The sequence below is a fragment of the Dasypus novemcinctus genome, chromosome 1 (assembly GCF_030445035.2).
Source record: "Dasypus novemcinctus isolate mDasNov1 chromosome 1, mDasNov1.1.hap2, whole genome shotgun sequence".
Classification (NCBI taxonomy): domain Eukaryota; kingdom Metazoa; phylum Chordata; class Mammalia; order Cingulata; family Dasypodidae; genus Dasypus; species Dasypus novemcinctus.
Window position 1 is genome coordinate 20,585,721 of NC_080673.1, and position 27,489 is coordinate 20,613,209.

At 34.4% G+C, this 27,489-nt stretch overlaps 1 protein-coding gene across 1 annotated transcript in view; it reads left to right on the top strand.

Moving 5' to 3' along the window:
* The window catches only part of NEK1 (NIMA related kinase 1), a 250,427-nt gene that overhangs the window by 212,678 nt on the left and 10,260 nt on the right, over positions 1–27,489 (top strand). The window contains 6 exon segments of the mRNA XM_058309299.2: positions 2,340–2,428; positions 3,060–3,307; positions 18,809–18,960; positions 22,275–22,480; positions 24,539–24,669; positions 24,828–24,960. Coding sequence (XP_058165282.1) covers positions 2,340–2,428; positions 3,060–3,307; positions 18,809–18,960; positions 22,275–22,480; positions 24,539–24,669; positions 24,828–24,960 — 959 coding nt within the window.

Sequence of the window (27,489 nt, forward strand, 5' to 3'; positions counted from 1 at the left end):
GGGTGAAAGTCCAGAATGTTTTTCCAAAGTTTCTCCATAAGGTAACATGAAGCCAGAGTGTAAGGTAAATGATAATATCAAATATTGAGAAGAGAATGGGAAACTAGGTTTTTTGATATACTGCAAGTGTACTTATAAATTGGTAAAACCAATTTGGAGATTCATTTGCCTATTTGTTAAAGTTTAAAACATGCATATCCTATGACTTATCTGTTTTACATCTTGATATCCTCTCTCAAGATCACTCACCTATGGGCACAAAGAACCATATGCAAGAATGAAAGTTCATTTCAGGAGAGTCATAGCAAATAATTTGAAATAGTCTAAATAAATAAGGGAGTAGCTAAGAATATACTTGTGTCTATAAACTGTATTAAGGAATAGTGCAGCACTTAAAAAGAATAAAATAGAATGCCATGTATTAATATGGTAATATCTGTAAAATAATGATTAATGGAATAAAATAATACTGAATGTAAAAAGCATTTCCATACATAATAGAACTATGATACAGGTAAGAATGTTATATATCTCCTAAAGTGCATACATAAGTATATAAATTAAAAGGAAAAGTCTGATAAGATTCATGCCAAAGTGTTAATAGTAAGGGGAACTGGGATTGGAGTGGTTAGGGAAGTCCTAAAGGGAACATTACTTTTATTATTATTGAGGTACAATTCACAGAAAATAAAATTCACCATTTAAACCATTTTAAAGTGTACAATTCTGTGGCAATTAGTACATTCACAGTGTACTATCACAATCATCACTTCCTAGTTCCAGAATACTTTTATTATGCTAAAAGGAAACCCCATATCCATTAAGCAGTCAGTCCTGATAACCCCTCTCCCCAGTCCATGGTAACACTAATCTGCTTTCTTTCTCTATGGATTTGACTATTCTGAATATTTTATATAAGTGAAATCATATAATATTTAAACTTCTCTGGCTTCTTTCATTTAGCATAATATTTTCAGGGTTCATCTATTTTGTAGCATGTATCAATACTCCATTCCTTCTTATGGTAGAATTGTATTCCATTATATGGATATGTCACATTTTGTTTATCCATTGATGGACACTTACATTGTTTCTGCCTTTTGACAGTTGTGCACAGTGCTGTTAGGAACCTGTGTACACATTTTTGTTTGAGCACCTGTTTTCACTTCTTTTGGGTATATATACATAGTAGTTGAATTGCTGAGTCACATGCTAATTTTATGGTTACCTTTTGAGGAATAAAGTAACATTATACTTTGGATGAAGAAATGTATTACTTGTGTAATTAGCAATTAATAAAGGAGAGTGGGTCTAGCTCAGTGGTTGTGTGCTGGCTTCTTCACATGTATGAGGCCCCAGGTCCAATCCCTGTTACCTCCTTAAAAAACAAACAAAAAAATTTTTTTTAATTAAAAATAAGTAAAAGAAAATTTGAAACTGATTTAAAAAGCAGAAAATTATTTAAAATTTGAAACGGACTGAAAATATTAAGGAAAAAAAAACTATAAGCCAACCCCTCAGATATAAATTACTGGTACCTTTTGAAATAGTCTTCCCTTCCTTAAAATTTTTATTTAAAAACGTAATACACAAATATAGTAATTTTAAACTGTATTAAGTTAAAAAGTATGAGTTCTTTACCTTTGTCTTCAATTTTAATCCCCTCACATTGATGGATTAAGGTTTTTGCTTAATCCTATTCCTTTCCCTGTGCAGCACACCATTATTTTGAAACCTAGCACCATTTAGTACAATTTATTCTACAAATGGCTTTGTTCATTTCACAGTAATATCTTGGCATTGTTCCACATCACTTCATATAGATCTCTGCTTCTTTCTTTTTAACAGCAGCATGGTATTTTCTAGTATTAATATCTCACAAATGTTTTATATTTTCCACATTTTAAGGACATTTTAATTCTTATAAAGCAGTGGTTCTCAAACTAACATTTATCAGAATCATTTTGGGCTTTATTAACTCATACTGCAAAGCCTTACTTCCTGAAGTTTCTGATTTATAGGTCCATGCTTGGACCTGAGAATTTGCATTTCTAACAAATTTATATGTGTTGCTGCTTGCTATCTGGTGATCATAGTTTGAGAAACATGTTATAAGGTATGTAAGGGTGATTGTTGTGAATGATTAATGATCAGTGGGAGTTTGAATGGGTTGAAAAATACAGTATGTTTAGGAAAAAAAATATGTATACACGTGAGAAACATATTTGCAAGAGAGATCTGCAGGATGCTAGTGAAGTTGTGTTCTATTTTTCGTAATTTAGGGTGCTTTTATTTCCGGTAAACTTTGCATTTTTGTACTGGTGTACCCTCTGTGGCAGGTTGGAAGATAGACTCTCCATTCAACAAGATGAAGTTTCTGATAATGGAATCCCAATGAATGTGGACCAACTTAGTCCTGTTCATATAGGTAAGCGCTGTTGCATAGCTCTTATTTACTTTCTGGAAGGTTGTTAGCACAAACCTGTTTTATTTGGACTATATATAAATAGAGAACACTCCTTATCAGTCACCTAGTCATTTAAAAATGTAATAGGCATAAAGCACTGTATTGTGCCATCGGCAGTAAAATTTTTTGGTCAATTATTTTAAAGAATTTTAAAGAATGTTCAAGGAAAAAAAAAACCTCTGCCAATATCCTAAAAACATTAAATAAGTTGTCATCTTGTTTTTAATAGTATTCGTTAAAATATAAGACATGTAATTTTTTTTCTCCCTGTCCTACAGGAATAAAGATAAACTGGAATTAATATAAGTTTCTAAAGTGTGTTTTTTCCATATATCCTTGGGTTTGTGTCTACATTTAAGACTTCCAGAATAGTCAAAGTATATAACAAATTAAATCTACTTCCTGATAAACCATTATATCTTGTTTAAAGATTATTTTTAAAAGCTAGTAAAATGATATACATATTTTGATTTTGTTGTCTGATACTTTCTTTGCTAGAAATCATGTTATATACTGTTCCTTTTCACTAACTCTTAGAACTTTATTTGAATAGCATATTGAATTATCACATAATTTCTTCTTTATGCCACAGAACCTGGAGTAGATGATTCTCAGCATTCTAAATGTGATGTAGATAAATCTTTGCAATCAGAGCCATTTTTCCATAAAGTGGTTCTATCTGAAGACGTGAAAGGAGTCTCTCAAGCTCAGTCAATTCAGTGTTCACTAGAAGAATCCTTTGTACTTCAATCTTGTTTTGATTCACCACCAAAAAATAAAAGCAGGAATTCCTTGCTCATAGGACTTTCAACTGGCCTGTTTGATGCAAACAACCCAAAGGCAAGTATGATTCTCAAATTAAAAATGTTATCTGTTTGATGGCATTTCTTATTGATAGTTTCTCTTTGAAAAGCCATAATTTTAAGTTTTAAACCCTTAAAAATACAAACACAAACACACAGACACATATATCAAAACAAACAAAAAACTTCCGTCTTTTATTTTTAGATACTAGAAAGAAGTTGCCATTGAGAGTACAACTAGGACAATGAGTATTTCATTGGCTTCTTGTTCAGAAGTCTTTTTTTAATGGAGTCTGCTTTTATTTGAGCAAAAGATCCCTCTTATACCATTATTTCCCTTTGTCACACCCTACTTGACTTCCATTTTTACTATTAGACTAAGCTTAAGCATTATCTTAAATGGATAGAAATGTCATATAATTTATACATAGAAAAATTAATAGATGTGTATATGAACTTCCTGGTAACAGTTTTTCAGACCTCTTTTTCTCAGTTACTATTTTTAAAAATCTACAACCATTTATTTCTTATTATGTAATTAGAACATTATTTCTATAGAAAATTTTGACATATAAAAATAAGAAATTACAGATTTTGTATTACTTTTTATATATGTAATTTATTAATACATAACTTTACCAAATTAGAATATTATGCATACTATTTTTGTAAACTGTTTTTCTAATTTAATATATATTATAATATTGTATCTTGTCATGTTGTCAAATATTGTCTCACATCACCTTAGTGACCACATATTCCACTGTGCTACGATATCATCTATTTTTTTAACTAATCTATTTCTATTTTTGGACTGTTAGATTCTATTTTTGTTATTGTAACCACCTACAGTTCTGTCTTTGTGCATATCCATAATTATTTCTATGAAATAAATTTCTATAAGTAGATTTCAGAAAGTTACATTGTAATTGCCTGATTTATCTCCCTCACCCGAGAACTCATACCCTAAATAGCACCAATTATTATCATTTTTTTAAAATTGTCTACTTAACTGTTTATTTTTTCATTTGTATTTTTTCTTTACCAGTGAAGTCAAACATTTTTTCAAGTATTTGAGTTATTTATGTGAGTGAATTGCCTGAATTATTTTGTCCTTTAAATTTTTAAATATGTTGATTTCATTTTCAATTTAATTTCAAGTTTCTAGTTGGGTATGTTTTTATTTTGTGTCATATTTTCTTATGTATATGTTCATGTAGTTTCTTTTGTAGTAAAGTTGTGTAGCTATCTTTGACCTAGATTTTTTTAATAACTTGGTGCTGTTTGTAAAAAATTGTTTTGTTTTTTTAAAAATTATTTATTTTTTAAAATTACATTAAAAAAATATGAGGTCCTATTCAACCCCACCGCCCCCACCCCCCACTCCCCCCACAGCAACACTCTCTCCCATCATCGTGACACATCCATTGCACCTGGTAAGTACATCTCTGAGCATCACTGCACCCCATAGTCAATGGTCCACATCATAGCCCACACTCTCCCACGTTCCATCCAGTGGGCCCTGGGGGGATCTACAATGTCCCGTAATTGTCCGTGAAGCACCACCCAGGACATCTCCACGTCCCGAAAACGCCTCCACATCTCATCTCTTCCTCCCATTCCCCAAACCCAGCAGCCACCATGGCTACCCTTCCCACACCCATTCCACATTTTCTCTGTGGACATTGGATTGGTTGTGTCCATTGCACATCTATGTCAAGTGGGGGCTTAGATTCCACATGGATACTGGATGCACTCCTCCTGCTTTCAGTTGTAGACACTCTAGGCTCCATGGTGTGGTGGTTGACCTTCTTCAACTCGATGTTAGCTGAGTGGGGTAAGTCCAATAAATCAAAGTGTAGGAGCTGAAGTCTGTTGAGGCTCTGGGCCTGGGTGTCATAGTATCAGTCCAGAGATTCAAATCCCCTAAATATATCTAGTAAAAAATTGTAGTACTTGCATAGTACATTTGGTCATTTGCTTTCCCTTCATGACCTTATTTCAGCCTTAGTGCTTCTATGGCTGCAGTTCTTCCTCTGGGCATAAGCACAGCAAACTGGAAGCAGCAATGTTTTTTGTTTTTTTTTTTAAGATTTTTTTTTTTTAATTTAGTTATTTCTCCCCACTTCAATGTTTGCAATTGCTGTCTACTCCTCTTCTTTTTTAGAAACCAAACCTGGGGCTTCCCATGTGGGAGGGAAACACATAATCACTTGAGCCACCTCTGCTCCGTTTGTTGTGTCTCTTATGTTTCCTTGCTGTGTCTTGGTTATATTATTTTACTGCATCATCTTGTTGTATCAGCTCACCCTGCCAGTCCATAACATTAGCTTACAGTCTCACTTGTCTTTAGGAGGCACTGGGAACCAAACCCAGGACCTTCCATTTGGTAGGCAGGAGCCCCGCAGATCCGTTTCCCAGCAATGCATTTTTAATGTGGAGAACTCTAAGGAGGCAAGAAAAACATTAGAAAATTGAAGCAATTGGTAGCCATTTAAGGCAAGAGAAGGAGAAAGCAGTGCCTGCCTTTACTGTAAATAAATCTCTGAAATCATAAGAATTTGTTACTAGGCCAAACTAGTAAATAATCAATAATCATAATGGGTACCGGAATCATGAAAAAAAGGTAGAAATGATTTATTATAATTATATAATCTGTAAAAACAATAATTTAATCTCAAAGATTTTTTATTAAAAGTTACGTTTTAAAATTTTTAGTCTTTTTTTCTGTTAAAGGAAATCCTTGTGCTTTGGATTACTTTCCCTTTCATCTTCTTAAGGAATTCACTCCTTTAATTTTATCACACTAACCTGTATCATCAACTTCTTCCTCTATAGTAGGTAATTTCCTCAACATGCATGTATTAAGAAATATTATCATAAACAGCAAATTTCCCTTGCGCACACATCCTTCTCTAACTACCACCCAATTTCTCTGCTCCCTTTTACAACTTGAATATAATTTAGCTTTTCAGTCTTCACTTACATTCACTTCTCAACACATTTTAATATGACTTTCCTCCACTAATAATGTTCTTTGCAAGATTATCAATTAGCAGTGTTACCAAATTCTCTGTTTGTTCTCTCTCATGTTGCTAGATTTTTCATCTTTCAACAGGCATGATATTTACCTTTCTTTTTAAATCATTTTGTCTGTTGGCTTCCTTTATATCTTACTCTCCTAGTTTTCCCCTGTACTTATTAATGACTTCTCAGTCTCTTTTGCTGGTGGCTCTATTCTAACAGATTTGTTTATAAGAATGCATTTTCTTGTGTTTAGAGATGAAGTGTTTTATAAATGTCAATTAAGTCAAATTGGTTGACAGTGTTTTTCAAGTCTTCTATATCTTTACAGATTTTGTCTGTTTTTCCTGTCAGTTGCTGAGAGACGAAGACTGAAAATTTTAGCCATACTTGTGAAGTTATCTATTTCTCCTTTCAATTGTTTGTGCTCCACCCCCTGTGTATTTTGTAGCCCTGTTATTGGGTGAATGAATATACATTAAAATTATTATGTTTTCTGGATAAATTGATCCCTTTATCATTATGAAGTATCCACCTTTGTTTGATAGTGGTATCCAAGTCTCCTGTATTCTTGCTGATTTTCTCTCTGTTTCTTTATCAGTAATTGAGATAGGAATGTTGAAGTTTCCAACCATAATTTTGAATTTGTCTTTATTCTTTCAGTCAGCTTTTGTTTCATGTATTTTGAAGATATTTTATTGGCTACATACAATTTAAGACTCATTTCTTTTATATCTTCTTGGTGAATTAAACTCTTTATCATTGAGAAATTACATCTTTATGCCTGATCATATAACCTTGTTCTGAAATCTACTGTGTCTGATTTTGATATAGCCATCCCAGCTTTCTTAGGCTTAGTATCTAAATGGTAAACGTTTTTTACATCCTTTTATTTTTAACCAAACCATGACTTCCTATTTTAAGTAGATTTCTTGTAATTAGCAATATTTGGTGCTTGCTTTTTTAACCAATGTGACAATACCTTTTATTTAAAGGGATTAGATATTTTATATTTAATGTAATTATCAATATAATTAGGTTAAAACCTACATTTTCTATTTGTTTTCTATTTTTCTCATCACTTTTTTGTCCCATTTTTACTTTTATTCTCCCTTTTTTTGGATTGAATATTTTTGGCATTCAAATTTATCTCTGCTGTTTGATTATAAGCTACTTCTTATTTTAAATATTTATTGGTCATTCTTGGTTCTCAAGATACAATTTTAAATTATAGCAGTCTCCCTTCAAATAATTTTGTACCATTTTACATTTACCATTTTCCATATCCTGTTACAACAGTATACTTTTTCCTCCCTTCTCATGTCCTTTATCACTGGTTTTTAGCAATTTGATTATGATATGCTTTGACAGAGTGTTTGGGTATGTGTATGTGTTTATCCTGCTTGGAGTTCTTTCACCTTCTCTTGATCCTGTTTAGTGAAACTTTTATTTCAGGTATTATATTTTTATCTCTAGATGTTTTGATTTTTCTGTCTTCCATATCTCTCATTATGTTGATGTTTTTCTTTAATCCTCAATTCTAGATGAAATAGCTGCTTTAATGTCCATATCTGCTGGTTTCATGATCTCTGTCATTTCTGCTTCTATTTCTGTTGACTGGTTTTTTCATTAGTTGTAGGTGACATTTTCCTGCTTTTTGGCAAGTCTTTTTTTTGTCTTATATCTTATAAATATTATATTTTGGATATCTGGATTTTGTTGTCCTCCTTTAAGAAGTATTGGGGCTATGTTTAGATATCACAATTTGTGGATCAAATTTATACCTTCAAAAGCTGGTTTTTTTTTAAGATTTTAAATTTTTTTATTTATTTCTCTCCCCCCCCCCAGTTGTCTGCTCTCTTGTGTCCATTCGCTGTGTGTTCTTCTTTGACCACTTCTCTCTTTATCAGCGGCACTAGGAATCTTTGTTTCTTTTTGTTGCGTCATCTTGTGCCAGCTCTCCGTGTGTGCAGCGCCATTCTTGGGCAGCCTGCACTTTCTTTCACGCTGGGCAGCTCTCCTTACAGGGCGCACTCCTTGTGCATGGCACTCCCCTACAAGGGGACACCCCTGCATGGCAGGGCACTCCTTGCGCGCATCAGCACTGCACATGGGCCAGCTTCACACAGGTCAAGGAGGCCTGGGGTTTGAACTGTGGACCTCCCATGTGGTAGGCGGACGCCCTAACCGCTGGGCCAAGTCTGCTTCCCCAAAAGATGTTTTTAAGCTTTGTTCTTGTCTTTTAATTCTTACCTTTCAAATATATCTTTCTCAATGGGGCCTTGGCTCCACTTCTATCCCCAATAATTATCTATTTTATTTATTTGCTTGTTACTGTCTATATCAGCTAAGATGTGACTCCCTTTCAGTCAAGAACCTTATTATTTACCACTAATATGCTTTTATGTTTAGCCCAGAGCCCAAAATATAGTGGATGCTCAATAAATATTTGAATAAATGCAAATTAAATAAGGAGTCAGACTGTTGAGTTCCAGTTCTGGATTATTAAATGAATAAGCTGCTTGTCGTTTTAAGGTGTGGCTTTTAACAATGGTTGCCCAGTGACATGCCAAGGCCTGGTTTGCAGTGATCTATGTCGTTGGGTGATTATAGGCCTTTATAACTTAAAATTTATCAAATGAGGAGATGATATGGTTGATAACCTGTAAGGAAAAGTGACTACTAATTTACCTAAAACTCTAATCTAGATAGGTGGCCAGCTATTTTTATTGAAGTAGATTTTAGAGTAGTTTCCAGGCATAGTTAGAATTTTTTCATCATCAATTAGTTTTGAACCATAGAACAGTAATTCTAAACTTTAATGTGGGTATCTTCTGAAATATTTTTCTAAAATGCAGATTCCTACTTTCCCAAGTCTAAGAGTTTCTGTTTTAATATACCTAGAATAGAGTTCAGGAATATATATTTTTTACCTTTTTTTTCTTTTTTTTTTTTAATTTTAATTTTAATTTATTTATTAATTTTAGAAGGTACCAGAGATTGAACCCAGGACCTCTTACTTGGGAAGCAGGCATTCAACCAATGCTACATCTGCTCCCTATACATTTTTGACATGTACTCTAAGTCATTCTCCTGTGGTAGTCCACATACCGTACTTGAAAAACACAGCTACAGGGCACAGTTGACCTAATTGGGACCAGAACATTTTTAAACCATGTTTTATGTCTACCTCCATAGCTATTAAAAATTTTAACAGTGCTTTCAAGAAATGTCTAATTTTAAGAAATATGGCTTTCTAATAAACATACCATTATGAATAGTTTGTCAAATACATTCATAAATATTAAACAAGTTAATATTCTATATAGAGTTTTGGATATAAATCAGTTAAACTTTGAAAAGAGGCTGTCAAGGTGATTTTTAGTTTCTGACAGTAATTGAACAGATGGACCAAATAATCATTTCTATGCCTAGTTTATGAAAATAAGACCATATTCAGGATAATATTGGAGTATACTTATCTTTCTGTTGTTACTAGCAGGGATATGTGATTTTAACTCATTAAAATTTAAGTAAAATGGATAGATTTGGGATCAGAAAACAGCCTTGTACTGTTCACAATTTTTGTTTTATCTCTTAGGAAACAATTTCTGCCAACTTTGATTTTTGGAAAGTTATCTAATAGTAATATGGTCATTCTAATTATTAGTGTTACAATAGCTAGCTAACATTTACCAGGTATTTACTGTATGCCAGACACTGTTCTAAGTTTTTCACATACAATAATTCAATTCACTTAACCCCCCTATGTGATAAATACTGATATTATCCCTGTTTTATAGATGAGGAAACTAAGAAGCCAAGAGGTTAAGCAACTTGCCCAAGGCCACATAATGGATTAATATAGATATTGAGGGACATCAGTAACATTGAGGTCATAACTGGACTGTGCAGCTTTATCAATATCCAGTTCCTTTACACAGAGTCAGAGACTGATTAAAAGTCACTAAAAATTGCACACTCTTACTATTCATCACATGTTTCTCTACAAAATAACAGTGGTCTTTGGTGAAGTACTTCTTTCCATTGCTGGCTAATGTAAAAACTTAACCTGGGGAAAATTTGGAATTTATAAAACAAATAGAATAAAATTTAAGTGTAATGTTCAAAAATTAACTATTATATTTTAATGAGTAGGAAATTACTGATTTTTAAAAATGAAGTAAAGGGCTATAGAAGAATAGTTTGGTGTTTCCTCAAGAAATTAAACATAGAAATACCATATGACCCAACATTTCCATTTCTAGGCATATACCCAAAAGAATTGAAAGTTGATACTCAAACAAATATATGTAAATATATGTTCATAGCAGCGCTATTCACAATAGCCAAAAGGTGGAAACAGCCCAAATGTCCATCGTGAATGAATGAATAAACAAATTGTGGCATATACATACTGAATTGTTTGCTTTAAAATGCTTAATTTTATGTTAAGTGAATTTCACCTCAATTTTAAAGATGCAGCTGGCTAAACAAAACTGCTTGTTGTGTTAATTAGGGTGAATAGATTGTCAAAGTTTTTAGCCTGTAAATCAAAACTTTTAAAAGTTTGGGTGCTAAAATATCATCTTGTATTTGTTCACTTCAGTGAACTCCATTAATGAGGCATTCAATCTGTGTCTCCCTCCCTCCCTCTCCCCACCTCCCCTCTGTTTTTCTCTCTCAGTCTCATTCCAGCAGAGACCTGTGGCCCATGAAATTCAGATAGGGCCTTTGTCCTTTCTCTTGTTTCACTGTTCTCTGATCTTGTAACAATAGCTTCTCTGGGTTCGTAATTCCAGAGTCAGGAATATTTTCCTGCTTTGAAAGTTTCAAAAGGATGAGAACTGAATCTACTTTTGATTACTGTTCTATCCTGTGTCTAACAACATAGTAATGCTCAATAAGTATTTTCTGAATAATTTAAATGGGTAAAATATATTCAGCAGAGGCTTTTCACATATTATTGTTTTATACCTTGTGAAGTATAGTTTTATTTGATAAAGGCATAGACAAAAAAAACCTAGTTGGAAGTTAGTGGTGAAGAATTTCATTCTTTGATACTCTTAGCCTTCCTTTTTTCTGTCCTCTAGAAAAAATTCATGAATGGTGGATTTTAACTAAAAACTTTTTATAAGGAGGCTTTTACAAGAAGAAAGTAGTATGGGTAGACTGTTCCAACTTAAAAAGGAATGTAGGCAGACAGACAGGTGATAAGTGATTTAAAACCAGTGATATCGGACAATTACAGGATACTGTAGATCCCCCCAGGGCCCACTGGATGGAACATGAGAGAGTCTGGGCTATGATGTGGACCATTGACTATGTGGTGCAGTGATGCTCAGAGATGAACTTACCAGGTGCAATGGATGTGTCATGATGATGGGAGAGAGTGTTGCTGTGGGGGGAGTGGGGGGCGGGGGCGGTGGGGTTGAATGGGACCTCATATTTTTTTTAATGTAATTTAAAAATAATAATAAATTAATAATTAAAAAAAAAAGGAATGTAAGACACAAACAAAAATAAATAAATAAATAAAACCAGTGATATGGTTGTTTTATTTTTCTCTGAAGAGCTGGTGTTTATTTAAAAGAGCAAACTGGTTGAGGGTTTTTTGTCGTTCTGGCAAGTAGCTATAGGATGCATTTGTGGAGCCCCCCACCTTTCACCCTGAGTCACTACTTCAGGCTGTTCTAAGCAGATTCATTTATTTAACAAATATTTATTAAATACTCGTTACATGCTCGGTACCATTCTAGATGCTGGGGTTTCAGTAGTGAGCAAAACAGACAGGAGTCCTGTGATCCTGGAGCTTATATTCTAGTTGGGGACATGAATGGTAAAATGAAATGTATTGCATATTAAATGATAATAAGTCATCTGGAAAAACTGAATCAGAGTTGAAGAGAGTGTTCATTTCATGAGCTCCATTTCTCTTCCTCCTCATCAAGAGCAACTAGTCGTTAGGTACAAGTGTTGTTTCTCAGAGGCTCCTCCTGGCTGGTACGATGCTTTCATAATGTGGTGGCCAACATACACTTGTCAGGGCTAGCATATACTTATAAAGGGTCAATTCAAAACTTAGTATGTCTTATGGTTTTAGAAAGGGAAATCATTGATATATTTTTTCTAATCAGTTTTCTTAAAATAGCAACAGTTTCAGGATTTGATCAGTTTATAATTTCGTGAAATTTGAAGGAAGTTAAGATAGATAATTACCCCTAACTCCAAATTTGGAACCAATTGAGAAGATGACATAATAATCAGTTTGAAGATCATAGTATCAGTTTTCTGATAAAGCTGGATTGGAAAATGTGGTTTAGATGTGGTTCATAAACGGGCCTCTCATTTCCCTCCAAAAGACTAGACCTAGGGATAACCTTGGAATTTATAGAACAAAATTTTTTAATCCACAGTCAAAGCTCCACGTGCATCAAGCTCAGTAGAGGGGAGACAGAGTTAAACCCATCTTGTCCCTGTACGTCTGGCCTAGGTCTGGCATATGTGTGCTTACCATGAGGCAGCAGAAGAGGAGCAGGATGCATACACTTCCTGGCAGGAAGATATGAAAAGGATAGTACAAAAAGGATGTACAATTTATTACCAGTGCCTTCTCTCAAGTTTGCCAGTCTGTGCAGTTATTCTTCCTCACTTTAGGGAATAGTGCATAAGATAGAGGGAGTCCAGATGTGTTCCTCTTCTACTTTTCTTTTCTGGAGAGTGGAGTGAAAAACTCATCTCCTCTATGAAAATTTGAGAATTTCTTTTCTTGTTATATCAAATGCAGAGTAAAAAAAAAAGACTAATGTCCAATTTTTAAAAATGAAAATGGGGCACATAAAAATGAAAATGGGGCTCAATGTCTTTGATTTGCTAAAATGTCCATAATTTTTGTCTTTGGTAAGTGTTCATAATTTTTCAGTTAATGCTTTAAATCCATTTTCACCTGGTTTATGGGTTGAAGTGAGCAAATATTTGCAGAAGCTGTTTTTAGGGACTAGCATTTATAATACAATTTAATTACAGTAAACATAGGCTAACAAATGTCCTCATCATAAAACATTTTGTATATAACTAGAGTATTACTAATTCATAATTTCATGTGAAAAACACTACAGATGAAAAACTGAATTGACCAAATTCTTCAGAGTTCTTTTAAGTGTAATTTCATGTGATGTTCTACTAAGATAGTTAGCATTTATTCACTATCTTATGCAGTTCTCTTTATTTCTGAGGGGAAAAAAATGGAACTAACCAACAACAACAACAAAAAAAACCAAAGGAAGTAAATATTAAAAATTTTAAAAATATGTATTTTAAGGAAAGCGGATGTGGCTCAGGCAACTAGGCTCCCACCTACCATGTGGGAGGTTACTGGTTTGGATCCTAGTGCCTCCTAAAGAAGATAGCCAGCTGGCACAACAGGCAAGTGTGGTAAGCTGACACAAGAGTCACAAGAAGAAAAGAAAATGTTTTAAGATTTTCTAAAATATTGCTCTCCTGTTTGATTATATAATGGTACAAATACTAGCTACATAAAAGAGCATGGTATAAAGACTAGAAAAAAATTAGTCTGACTCTAAATGAAGATCCTCAGGCAATGTGTTATGGGTGAACAGAACTGAAAGGATTTTTATATAAAGACTTTCTGACTGAAAATGAATATCCTAATGAAAATTTTAATAGGCCCCTCCCTGGCAGGGGGGAGTGGTCGAGCCATGCTGCACCTCATGCCACTGGTGACCATGGAGCGAGCCTAGAGCCCAGCAGTAATAACTCTTCTGAAGTTTGTGAAGATGTTGAACTTTGGCTCCTTAAACCATACAAAAGAATCAGTTAACAGCTGACCCTTCTGCATTTGAAAGTGCTTATCAAAGAAAAATAAAAAGACACAAGCAAATAATTCAGACCCTCGGCCTCATTATTAAATAAAGTGCCATGATATAAGTGGATGGAGCAATGGCAGGAGGTTCTATAGAGAAGACATGGACCATGTGTGTAATCATGGAATCTCCTTGCTAACCATCATGTTCTGCTCTCCTTGATAAGTGAGAGGTTGGGTCAGGGGAGAAGGAAAAGACGTCAACATGAAGTTAAAGCAGCAAGTTGTGCTATTTGGAGTTCTTGTCATCTTTATCTTCACCAACGTTTTCCTGATTGATAAATTTAGATACATCAGCTGCCAACAGGAGGACCAGAAGGTTGTTCACCAAATGATGACTGGCTTGTGGGTGGAGCTGAAGCCCAAGCTAGGCCACACCTTGCAGTCTCTGTGGGAGATTGCAGCCCAGTTGGTGTTTCCCTGAGAAGTGTACCCTGAAGAGACCCCACAGCTGGGGCAGTCATGCATGCCATGGCCATCATTAAAGCCGATGTGGGTTATAAAGGGGCATGACTGAAAGTCTTACTGATACTTGAAGGAGATCAGAAAGCTGTCTTCAAACCTAAGCAGTATAGCGGAGTATATTAGTCAGCCAAAGGGGTGCTGATGCAAAGCACCAGAAATCTGTTGGGTTTTATACAGGGTATTTATTTGAGGTAGAAGCTTAGAGTCACAAGGCCATAAAGTGTAACTTAGTTCCCTCACCAAAGTCTTTTGCCACATGTTGGAGCAAGATGGCTGCCCTCTGCAAGGGTTCAGCCTATCTCTTCTTCTGAAGGATCCGTGATCCCGGCTCCTTCCTTTCACAGCTGTAGGTTAACATAAGTCTTGTCTCTCTCCCCAGGGCTCATTTCTTTCCAGACTCAGCTGCTCTTCTATCTTCACAAGGTCAGCTGTAGACAATCAGGCTTATTCTTTCTTGGGGCCTCTGCCTTGTCTAATGGAGCCTTCTCTCTTTCCTCATCTGCTTCTCAGTTTTTTTTACTTCCCAGGGCTCCAGCACCAAACTCCAACTCTCTCCTCTGCCATGTCGTTTTCTCTGTGAGTTCCCACCCGCCCAAGGGGGCAGGGGGACTCAACGTCCTACTAATGTGGCTGAATCAAAACCCCAATCTTAATTTAATCAAGTAAAAGTGAAACCTCTGAATCTAATACAATCTAATATGCCCAGAAGAACAGACTAGTTTACAAACATAATCCATTATCTATTTTTGGAATTCATAAACAATACCAAACTGCTACACTGAGACTACGTATTAAAAGGGGAATCATATGCTATTTTGATAGACACAGTGTAGAGGTAGCATCTTTTCATTTGGACAGGATTCTGGGTTTTCCCTGAGTCCCCTTGGTGGTTTACTAACTGTAGGAAACAATACTTGCTTCAATGGGATGTGTTATTAACGCTGAGAAACAAAACCAGCTTGCACTGATGGAGATGCAGTGGAAGTATCTTTCAAACTCTGGCTCCCAGATATGTGGCCTCTGCAGAAACACTGACATCCACAGGGCAGAACTTAACCAAGAGAGCTGTGACAATGATGAAGGCTACTGTGCTGCTGTGAAGAAAATATCCCCTTATGACCCTGGCCCACGCCTCCTGAACATCATTGACACAACTCTCTTTGATTACCTGATTGGCAATGCTGACCACCATCACTATGAGAGCTTTCGAGGTGATGAAGGCACTAGCTAGTATGCTCATCCTTCTCGATAATGCCAAAAGCTTTGGGAACACCCTCAGTGGACAAGAGAAACGTTCTTGCCCTTCTCAATCAAGGAAGATGTAGCCGATTTGAACCATTAAATTCTATTGACAGTGGGAAACTCAGCAGAAGAAATATTTTCAATAATCAAGTACTTTAACAGACAATGTGTCCAACTTCACCAACTTGTATGTAGTTCATAACCATTTTTTTTTCTCTTGGGTGCTGTAATTTATAAATTTTGCTCAACTAATGGAAATACATCCTATTCTAAAAAAATACCCTTTTTATTTTTTATTGTTCTCAAAAGATTTTACCAATAAAATTGGCCAAGAAAATAAATTTTCATTAAATTTCAAATAAAATTTCATTATATTTTCCTCCCATTCTCCCACGTTATGAAGGGTTCTTATCAGGGCCTTATAATTTATGTTTCAAATTTCAAAGATTCCTTTTAGGATTAACCCAGCTCAAAGACTTAAGTGTATAGTATCTGTTTCATAGCCCTCTCCACACATCACATTTTAGTTATTGAAAGGTTGGTGGACAGAAGCTATTCCTATTTATCCCTGTTCTTATCCAACATGAGTTAATTTTTTAATAAAATTTTATTGAAGTATATCATTCATATATGAACATACATAAGCAATAAGTGTGTAATAAAAGTTGTGAACTTACAAAACAAACATGCATATCATCAGTAATAAGTAATACAGGACTTCCTTACATCACCCCACCACCAACCTTGCGTTGTCGTGAAACATTTGTTACCAACTATAAAAGAGCATTGTCAAAATATTACTACTAACCAGAGCCCGTCTCTTACATTTGGTGTATTTTTCCCCCAACCCATCTGACTATTAACACCTTGTATTAGTATTATATATTTGTTATAGTTCATGAGAGAACGTTCTCATATTCTGTTAATCATAGTCCATTTTCTAACACTGTATTCCCTGTGTTTTATAGTTTCATGCTTTGTACAGTCCTTTCAAAGTGTATACTCTGTGGCTCACATTTTCATCACAGAGTTGTGCTGTCATCATCTCAGTTTTAGAACCTTATACCCGCCCAATTTTTGTCCCTTAGAATTAACAAATCTTCTTTGCCATTGCTGAAAAATATTACTATGATCAAAAGTTAAATTAGTTGCAATTTCCCCATGTATTACCATATTCTAAACACTTTGTAAAAGAAGAACTTCTTATATTTATACTATTACCCACAATATCCATCCAACACTGAAATCAATTATATAGTCCCTACATTATTCTCTAGCTTCCTTTCAGTTGATATTTACATCACAGACTACCTTTCAGCCACAATTTAATATATCGCCAGTGTTAGCTGTACTCACTATAATGTGTTACCATCAGCTCTATTCATTTCTATACTCCTACAATAAACATTATTAAAAATTCTGCATGCATTAAGCATCAGATCCCATTCTCAATTCACATTCTATTTCCTAGTAACCTATACTCTAGAATTTACCTGTGAGAGTTTACTCATGGTATTTAGCTCATATTAATGAGAACATGCAATATTTGTCCCTTTGTGTCTGTTTCATTTCATTCAACATATTATCCCAAGATTCATCCATGTTGTCATATGCATCCATATTTCATTTCTTCTTACAGCTGAATAGTAACCCACTGTATGAATATACGTTTTCTTTATCCATTGATCACTTGATGGGCACTTAGACTAGTTCCATATTTTAGCAATTGTGAATATTGCTGCTATGAACATCGGTGTACAAATGTCAGTTCACATCATTGCTTTCAGTTCTTATCAATATATTCCTAGTAACAAGATTGCCGAATCATATGAGAGTTCTATAATCAGCTTCTTGAAGTACTGCCAAACTGTCTTCCACAGATGCTGCACCATTTTACATTGCCACCAACAGTGAAGTTTTCCTATTTCTCCATTTCCTCTCCAGCACTAATAGTTTTGTTTTGTTTTTTAAAAAAATAGCCATTCTGTAAGTTTTGAAATTGTATCCCATTGTAGTTTTGAACTGCATTTCCCTAATAGCTAGTGATGTTGAACATTTTTTTCATGTGCTTTTTGACCATTTGTATTCCTCTTTGGAAAACTTTCTGTTCACGTCTTTTACCCATTTTAAAATTGGGTTTCTTGTCTTTTTATCATTGAGTTGTATGATCTTTTTTTATAGCACAACATAAATTTTCAGCACTTCAACTCTGCACTGTTTTTCTTATCCCACTTTACTGAGTATCTTCTCATTCTAAACATGGACATGAAAGTGCCTATCTTTCCAAACTTCTGTTTTAGTGGGAAAAGTTCCACTCTCTCATAGTCCCATGCACAGGGAAATAATGCTAGCCTGATTTTTTCTTTTTGCACTGATTTGAGGCCCCTGATTTGAGCAATGTTGGCTGGTTAGCAACTCCTAAGAGTAGGTGGTACAAAGGGCCACCAGTTATGTGTGATGATGCTTACCAAGATTCAGACCAACTCATTCCAGGATCTGGGCAAGAAAATATGGAGAGGAGCATTGAGCAGAGATCTGTTGGAGAGAGAGAGAGAGTCATCAGTGAGGTAGAGACAATGGTCACTTTCTAGCACTGCTGGATTCCCAGCAGATTTTCATTTACATTCAATGCATAGTCTTAAACACTGTTCACAACCTTTTAATGAAGACTTAAACGAATCTCTGTGTATTGCAATCCAAGAACCCAAGCATGTAACTAATTCCCAAGTTCAGTCTCTTTGTTGAAAATATACTTAACTGAAATTTAAGAGAATTTAATTCTATTCTTGGCAATTCACTTCTGAAGCTTTTAGCTCTAAATACATATATCCAAAATGGTTATTGGCTTTAATTTTCTAATTTTCCCCTCACTTTTAATTTTCTTGTTCGTTACTCCTAATAGGAAATTTGTTAACTTTTTTTTAGATGTTGAGGACATGTTCACTTCCAGATCTCTCAAAACTGTTTAGAACACTGATGGATGTTCCCACAATAGAAGATGTACGCCAAGACAATCTTGAAATAGATGAAATTGAAGATGAGCACATTAAAGAAGGGCCCTCTGATTCTGAAGACATGTGAGCATAATGCCATTAATAAACACTGGCACTAACAAAATTTCTGAGTTTATATATAAATTCTAGAGTTAATGACTTACCTAGATAGTTTATAAAAATGATTTCATCATTTGCAAGTACAGTCATGCAAATTTTGATATGTATATTAGCATTCTAAATAATATACTAATTTAATCTCACTTGAGTAATAATAAGAAAACTTTGTCTTTACTGTCTTATTCACCACTGAATATGCAGTACACTGTCTTGCACACAGTAGGTGCTTTATAAATAATGTTTAGATGAATGACTATTAGTAGGATGATGATTGTTTAGTGGTAATGCCACATGACATAGGAATCACAGTGGAAAGTATAAAATGACCTGAAATGACCTGAAAGCCTCACATCTATTTCCTGCCATATGTGATTTCAAAGCCATAGCATAGCTGGTGAACTAGTTGTTTCTGTTTTTTGTGTGTGTGCATGTGTGTGTTTTACATGTAACTTGACTGTGTTCACAAAATTTCTTTCTTCATGATGAATGGAGAATCCGGGAGGAAATTTTAACATTTCCCAAGAGTTGTGGGGAATGATGTTCCCTTAGGTAGTAATCTTCCTTCACTTTCTCTGATATCAGTCAGCCCTCTCAGTCCTTCAGACAAATGTTACAAACTTTTTGGGGAAATAAAACTAGGATACCATAAAATAAAGAGTTCTACTGGTACAGTGTATTCAAAGAACCAGGAGAATAAGTTGCAAAACAGTAGAATTTATTTTTATCAATTTTTTTTGTACTTAAGTTTCTGCTTTTTACCTTTGCCTCTTAATAGAACTTGGCTTTTGATCTGACTGAAAGCATTGTATCAGCCTCAGATTCCCCCAAACCCCTCTAAGTGATAAAGAACTACTGCAACTGGTACATTTCATTTTCTCTTTAGGTTTTCTTAAGCCTTGCCCTCACTTCTTAAATTTTTTTTTTTTTTGAAGAGGTACCAGGGATTGAACCCAGGACCTCATACATGGGAAGCAGGTGCTCAACAACTGACCTACATCGACTCCCCAATGAGGTTGTAATTTTTTTTTTTTTTTAGGAGACCCTGGGGATCAAACCCAGGACCTCTTACTTGGGAAACAGGCACTTAACAACTTGAGCTACATCTGCTCCCCTCTTCTTAAATTTTTAATCAAGCTTTATGCTTTGAACTTTGCCTTTTATTTTCTTTTTTTCCATTTTTCATAGAATTCTATAGATTTTTGCAGGTGACCTCTTAGAATTTTGAGGAAAATTATTTTTACCCTGTTTTTCTGCTTAGCTGTGGTCATTGATCACTTTAACTTTGCATTTTTATTAAGTCTGTTAGAGAACACAACATTTCATTACCATTATGATTATCAAAGTGCTAAGTTTATTTTGTTTTTGTTTCCCAAAGCTTCTATAAAATTGTCAGTTTTTATCTGTGAACTATAGCTTCTTTGTGGCTTGTGTCCTTTTAATTACTAGTTGGTAACAGAATTTCATTTAAAAATTTGTCAGAAACTTTTTGTATTAATTGAACTGAAAACTAAGTTATTTTTAAAGTAAATTATTCCCTATCCATATGAGAAAATTTCACTTAGTGTTTTTATTTGGAAATTCTTCCTTTAGGCTTTTCTTTGGCCCAAACTTTATTCGAGGTCTTATAATAAGAAATCCACTGAAAAGTAAATTCAGAACCAGATTTTAAAGTACCTTAGGCAATTTTTGAGTGCTCATTTCATAAAAGATCTTTATCTTCTCACAGTAGTAGACTTAACTGCTCTGATTTACTGTAAATCCATCTGTGAAGAATACTCATTGCTCTGGGTTGGCCACTAGAATATTTTATAAGCAGGTCAATGTTTAATCAGCACAGTAATGGTACACAGCATTGCTAGTCTTATAATTAAATATTAATTTAAATACTATTAGCAGAATGATCGAAAAGATTAATCTTTCTCATTTTAATTAGATGCTGTGCTTCTCTATAACTGCTACAAAGTCAAAGTGTATGCATTTATACACATAAATACAAAATAAAGATATTTCTACATCAAAAGATTATTGTCTTTTTCTATTGAAGGAAGTTTTATTGGAAGGTTTTGCATGCTACAGTTTATATTTTAGTTGTTTAATAAGTATTTGTTTATTTGAATCTAAACTTTAAATAGGACTTAGCCCTCGTGTCCAGCCCTTGTGTCCTGTTTTAGCACCACTTTTCTGGCGAATGAAATCTTCCACTTGGATATATAATCTCTTTCAGAAGTCTTCATAGATCTAAAACCTCAATAACTTTTTTTTTAAACTATAAGCTTTTCCATTACATGCCACTTTAGTAGAAAGAAGGAAATCATAAGAGAAAATATTGGAAATTATGTTTCTTGGGTATTGTAGAATTGCTAAGAAGACACAGATTTCAGTCCTGCATTTGCCATTTATTGACTCTGTGACCTTGAACAAGTCATTTAAATACTTTGAGTCACAGTTTTCCATGTCTCTAAATGAGTTTTGAGCAGAAAAATTTAAATAATAAAATAAAACTGCTTAAGAAAGTACTATATATGTATAAGCTATTATTTATATGAATTAGTCCATTCCAGTAGCTATAATCCCATGAAAAATAGAATTAATATCCTGAGTAATGCTTTGGAAATAATATTCTCCTGTGAAGATTATTATGGTCATTATATTTTAATTATACAGCGAAGTCTACTTATCATGTATTTTAGAGACATTTCTAAGATTAAGCATCTAAAGATATGGTGTCTGGTGACCATTTTATTCACTGGATCATCTCACTAACCTGAACAGATAATTCCCAAATTATTTCCAGTTCTAAAAATTCAAATGACTAAGGGGCATTTGTATAAAAGTCAATTTTATAGTGTACAACTCTTATACATCCACACCAAAGTTTTGCTGAACTTTGAAAATGACATAAAAGAAAAATATGTATTAAGTATTTGTTTTAGAAAACAAATGGAAAACTTGTTTAGTCTCTCTTAAAATATCAGACATTTTTTAAAAATTTAAGCAATGACTAATATTGGTAGTTTTGTGATTATTTTTGGTCAATCAGGATTATTTTAAACAAGTCATCTACTGTGGTTTATGTTTTCCAGTGTATGTGTTGTGTGCTATATTTATCAATTGTATTCATGCTCATTTCTTTTGTTAAAAATTACATGTTTATTTAGATTTATTTTTATCCACTTTTAGTACTATTAAATGGAAAGAATACATGCTTATCAAATTAGAATAATTTTAAGAATTAAGGTAAAGCTTTAGTGATATTTGGGTAATTTTTAAAATTTCAGTGTATTTGAGGAAACTGACACAGATTTACAAGAGCTTCAGGCCTCTATGGAGCAGCTACTTAGGGAACAACCTGGTGAAGAATACAGTGAGGAGGAAGAATCAGTCTTAAAGACCAGCGAGGTAGAGCAGTCTGCAAATGGGACAGATGTGGCAGAGGAGGACAACCCCAGCAGCGAGAGTGCCCTCAACGAAGAATGGCAGTCAGGTGTGTGATTTCTATTGTGGGCCTTTTTTTCTTTCAGTGAATGTGTATGAATATTTCAAATAGCGTATATTTTCATGTTATCTGATGAGAACAGTTTCCAACTTTAAATAAAACCGAAGGACGCTTCTGTGTCTTTGTCTTGTAGTCATTCTTTTTTTCTCACAAAATGTGTATACACAGTTGTTCCATTTCTTTCCCATTAAATTATGACTGCTTTTTTGAAGTATTTTGTTATTTGTCCTTCATCTTTTTACTTATTTTTCCAGTAATAAAGATAATAACTAAGAATTTTAAGTACTTCATGTTTTACAAAGAGCTTCTATATACAGTGATTAATCAGCAGGGTTAATAGTTAAAGCAGTTTTTAAAACTACATTATTTTCTTTGGTTTGGAAGCTTTTCTTTGTTCCTAGCATTACTTCTAAATGCATAGAATATTTTTGTGTGTCAATAAATGTATTTATTTGGGAAGCAGATTTGGCCTAGCACATGGGAGGTCCAGGGTTCAAACCCAGGGCCTCCTGACCCTTGTGGTGAGCTGGCCCACACACAGTGCTGATGTGCACAAGGAGTACTGTGCCATGCAGGGGTGTCCCCCGCATAGGGGAGCCCCACGGGCAAGGAGTGTGCTCTGTAAGGAGAGCCGCCCCATGCAAAAAAAAGTGCAGCCTGCCCACGAACAGCACCGCACACATGGAGAGCTGACACAGCAAGATGACACAACAAAAAGAGACATATTCCCGGTGCCACTGACAAGAATGCAAGTGGACACAGAAGAACACACAGGGAATGGGCACAGAGAGCAGACAACTGGGGGTGGGGGAAGGGGAGAGAAATAAATAAAAAATAAATCTTAAAAAAAACTGAAATAAATGTATTTATTTAAGAAGAAGAGCTAATATGAAAAGAAAATATTCTTCTGTAATTCTGTCTTTTATTCAAGTTTTTCAAAGTACTTTGGACATTTATATGACATAAAACACATTAGGCACTTACAATATCTGTCAAGGTGCTTTCCTTAAATTTTATAATATGTATCTTAATTGGTCTGCCTTCTGCATGCTTTTTCATGTTATTACCCTTATTTAATATCAACTTTAAAAAAATAGGGTTGGTTGCTTCCTCGCTGAACATAGGGCTTTTTACATTTGTTTCTAAGTTATATGACATCTCTAGGGATTTTTTTTTTAGATCCTGGGGCCAGGGATTGAACCCAGAACCTCGTATGAGGGAAACTGGTGCTCAATCAGTGAGCCACATTGGCTTCCCTGAATTGGCTCTTCCATTTGTTTTGTTTGTTGTTTCTTTGGTTTTTAAAAAAGATTTATTTATTGATTTATTTAACACCTCTCTTCTCTGTATGTTCTCCTGTGTCTGCCTGTATTCTTATTAGGTGGCTCCAGGAACCAATCCTAGGACCTTCCAGAGTGGGAGAGAAGTGATTACTCTCAGCTCCCTGTTCTATTACATCTTCTTATTTTCTCTCCTCTGTGTTTCTTCTTGTATCATCTTGCTTCACCAGCTCTCTGTGTTGGCTGGCACTCCTGCGTGGGGCGGCACTCTCACATGGGGTGGCATTCCCGCACAGGCCAGCTTGCCCTCACCAGGAAGCCGTGGGCATCAAACCCTGGCCCTCCTATATGGTAGACGGGAGACCAACTGATTGAGCCACATCTGTTTCCCTGTTGTTGTGTTTTTTTTGTTTGTTTTTTCAGGTGGCACTCAGAAGCCAAACCTGTGATCTCCCATGTGGGAGGTGGGTGCTCGACCACTTGAGCCACGTCTGCTCCCTAGGAATGTTTTCATTCTAACCTGATTTACTGTTATGTCTTTAAGAGAAAAGACTCCTAAAGTAACATTATAAAAACAGACATATATATGCTTTGATTATCTACATAAATTATATATATTTTAGAACAACACTGTTTATATTTAAAATATCTACTTCAATGGCATTATTCATTTATAGGATTTTAGTCTTTTAGGGTAAGAATTCATTTATTTAGAGTTATTTTTTAATCATAAGTTATCTTTTTCCATTTATTTTTATGATTTTAGATAACAGTGATGGTGAAATTACTAGTGAATGTGAATGTGATAGTGTCTTTAACCACTTAGAGGAACTCAGACTTCACCTGGAGCAGGAAATAGGCTTTGAAAAATTCTTTGAGGTTTATGAGAAAGTAAAAGTAAGTAAAATGTCAGTTAAAATGTGTGTTCTGTTTGAATATTAGTGTAACGTTGATGAACTTTACTGATCAATAGATTTGTTCTAAATAATAAGTGAAGTCAATAGCAGGGAAATCTAATATTCAAGTATTAATTTCTAATTGCACATTTTGTATAGGCTATTCATGAAGATGAAGATGAAAATATTGAAATTTGTTCAACAATAGTACAAACTATTTTGGGAAATCAACATCAGCATCTTTATGCCAAGATTCTTCATTTAGTTATGGCAGATGGAGCCTATCAAGAAGGTAAGATTTCTGCAGATGTCTTTATATTTCAAATAAATGTGGATTAAAAATATGACAACTGTGAACTGGTGAGCTTACGTTACATACATTTTAGTAAATGTATATTAGAATTATATCTAGTATTTTTAAGAATTATAAAATTAACTCTCATATACTTCTGACTTAATATTTAAGTTCTTTAATTCAGTATTTTGTATTTTATTTACTAGCACCATTTGAATGAGTTCTTTTTAAGCATCCTTTTTGGACAGTTCTATAAATGAGAATAATCCTGATTAAATGAGTATAATTCTTGATTACTAGGATGTAATACTAAACTTTTAGATATAGACACTCCATTTATATGTAAAATGTCTTCTAAAGAACACCAAACACATATCCCTTCCATTCAGAGTGAGTGGAATTCATCTATAGTGAGATTGAATATAAACTTTTTTATATTGGTAAAATATTTACCTGCAGAATCACCCAAATTATATTAGGACTTTATTAAGTTAGTAATGTGAAAATTACTTTTCCTCTTAAACTTAGTCAAGAGCACTAACCATAGAATCAAGAGTCCAGTGTTCTAGTCCTGACTTTGCAGCAAGCTAGTAATGTGACATTAATTTATTTTTCTAAGTTTCAGTTTCCTTGGCTATACATACAAAGAGATGACCCTCAACCTAATATACTCCAGTTGTTTCTCTAAGCATTTATTAAGTGTTTGTTCTGTACCTAGCACTTCATTTCTGTAGACATTAAATGATATGACCTCTGCTTACATGCTATTTACAGTTCTTGGAGAATTGAGACATAAATATATTAAACAAAGTTTAAAACTGCCAAAAGTGCTCATGCTAAACTATTTCAAGTGCAGTAGTAATTAAAGAAGGGGAGGCAGGGCTGTGAAAATTTTAAAGAAATGTTGAGGGCATAACTGTGTGGGGGAAAACCTGATGAATCAATAACCAGTGTGTAGTATGAGAAACTGACCAGATTAGAAGTTTCATATTGAGAATTAGCCTTTGTGACTAGACATGGTGAAGTGTTTGAAACATATAGAGGAAATAAGTAAGGATATTTTAATTGAAAGTCCTGACATGGTGAAAGAGATGTTTTATAAAGTTCAGTACTAGCAGCAGTATTTGGGATAGCTCAGCGTAGAGAAAGTAGAAATAAGAACATCTGTTTGGAAACTATAGATGTATTTAGGCATCAGGTGATGGGTCCCACATCTGGAATTAGTATCTATAGGAATAGTATTCAGTTCAGCTCTTTCAGAGCCAGACTTTATATAAAAATATTTGTAATTTGACTCATGAAAAGGCAAGTTTGCTAAAATCAAATTTAAGAATGTTTTTGTTATATTGATTTATTTACGATGATCATAAAGCTCAACAAAAATATTTCTTTAATTGCTTTAAGAGAGGTAAAAGTCTTATAAAAAGTCTTAATGTTAAATCAAAAATAGAAATTCTTCACCAAGAGTAAGTACTCTTGTACATTAAAAAAAAAAACACGTGTTTTCATCGCTGTGGCTACCTTAACAGAGTAATAACTGTCAAGAGTTAAGGTCAACGGTGGTGAAAACAGCATGGTATTGGCATAAGGAGAGACACATAGACCAATGGAATCGAATTGAAAGCTCTGATATAGAACCTCACATATACAACCACATAATATTCGATAAAGCCACCAAACCCTCTCAACTGGGAGAGAGTGGCCTATTCAACAAATGGTGTCTGGAGAACTGGATAGCCATATGTAGAAGAATGAAAGAGGATTACCATCTCACACCTTATACAAAGATCAACTCAAGATGGATCAAAGACCTAAATATAAGAGCCAAGACCATAAAAACCTTAGAAAGCAGTGTAGGGAAACATCTACAGGACCTTGTAATAGGAAATGGATTTATGAATATCTCACCAAAAGCACGAGCAGCAAAAGAACTAATAGATAAATGGGACTTCCTCAAAATTAAAGCCTTCTGCACCTCAAAGGAGTTTGCCAAGAAAGTAAAAAGGGAGCCCACACAGTGGGAGAAAATATTTGGCAACCATATATCTGATAAGAAACTTATAACTTGCATATATAAAGAACTCCTATATCTTGAAAATAAAAAGATAAACAACCCATTTAAAAAATGGGAAAAAGACTTAAACAGACACTTCTCCGAAGAAGAAATACAAATGGCAAGAAAGCACATGAAAAAATGTTCCAAATCTCTAGCTATCAGGGAAATGCAAATCAAAACTACAATGAGATACCATCTTACACCCATAAGATTGGCAGCTATGAAAAAAACAGAAGAATACAAGTGCTGGAGAGGATGTGAAGGAAGGGGAACACTCATCCACTGCTGGTGGGAATGCAGAAGGATCCAACCATTCTGGAGGACAGTATGGCGGTTTCTCAAAAAACTAGCCATAGATTTGCCATATGACCCAGCAATACCACTGCTGGGTATATACCCAGCAGAACTGAAAACAAGAACACAAACCGATATATGTACACCAATGTTCATAGCAGCATTGTTCACTATTG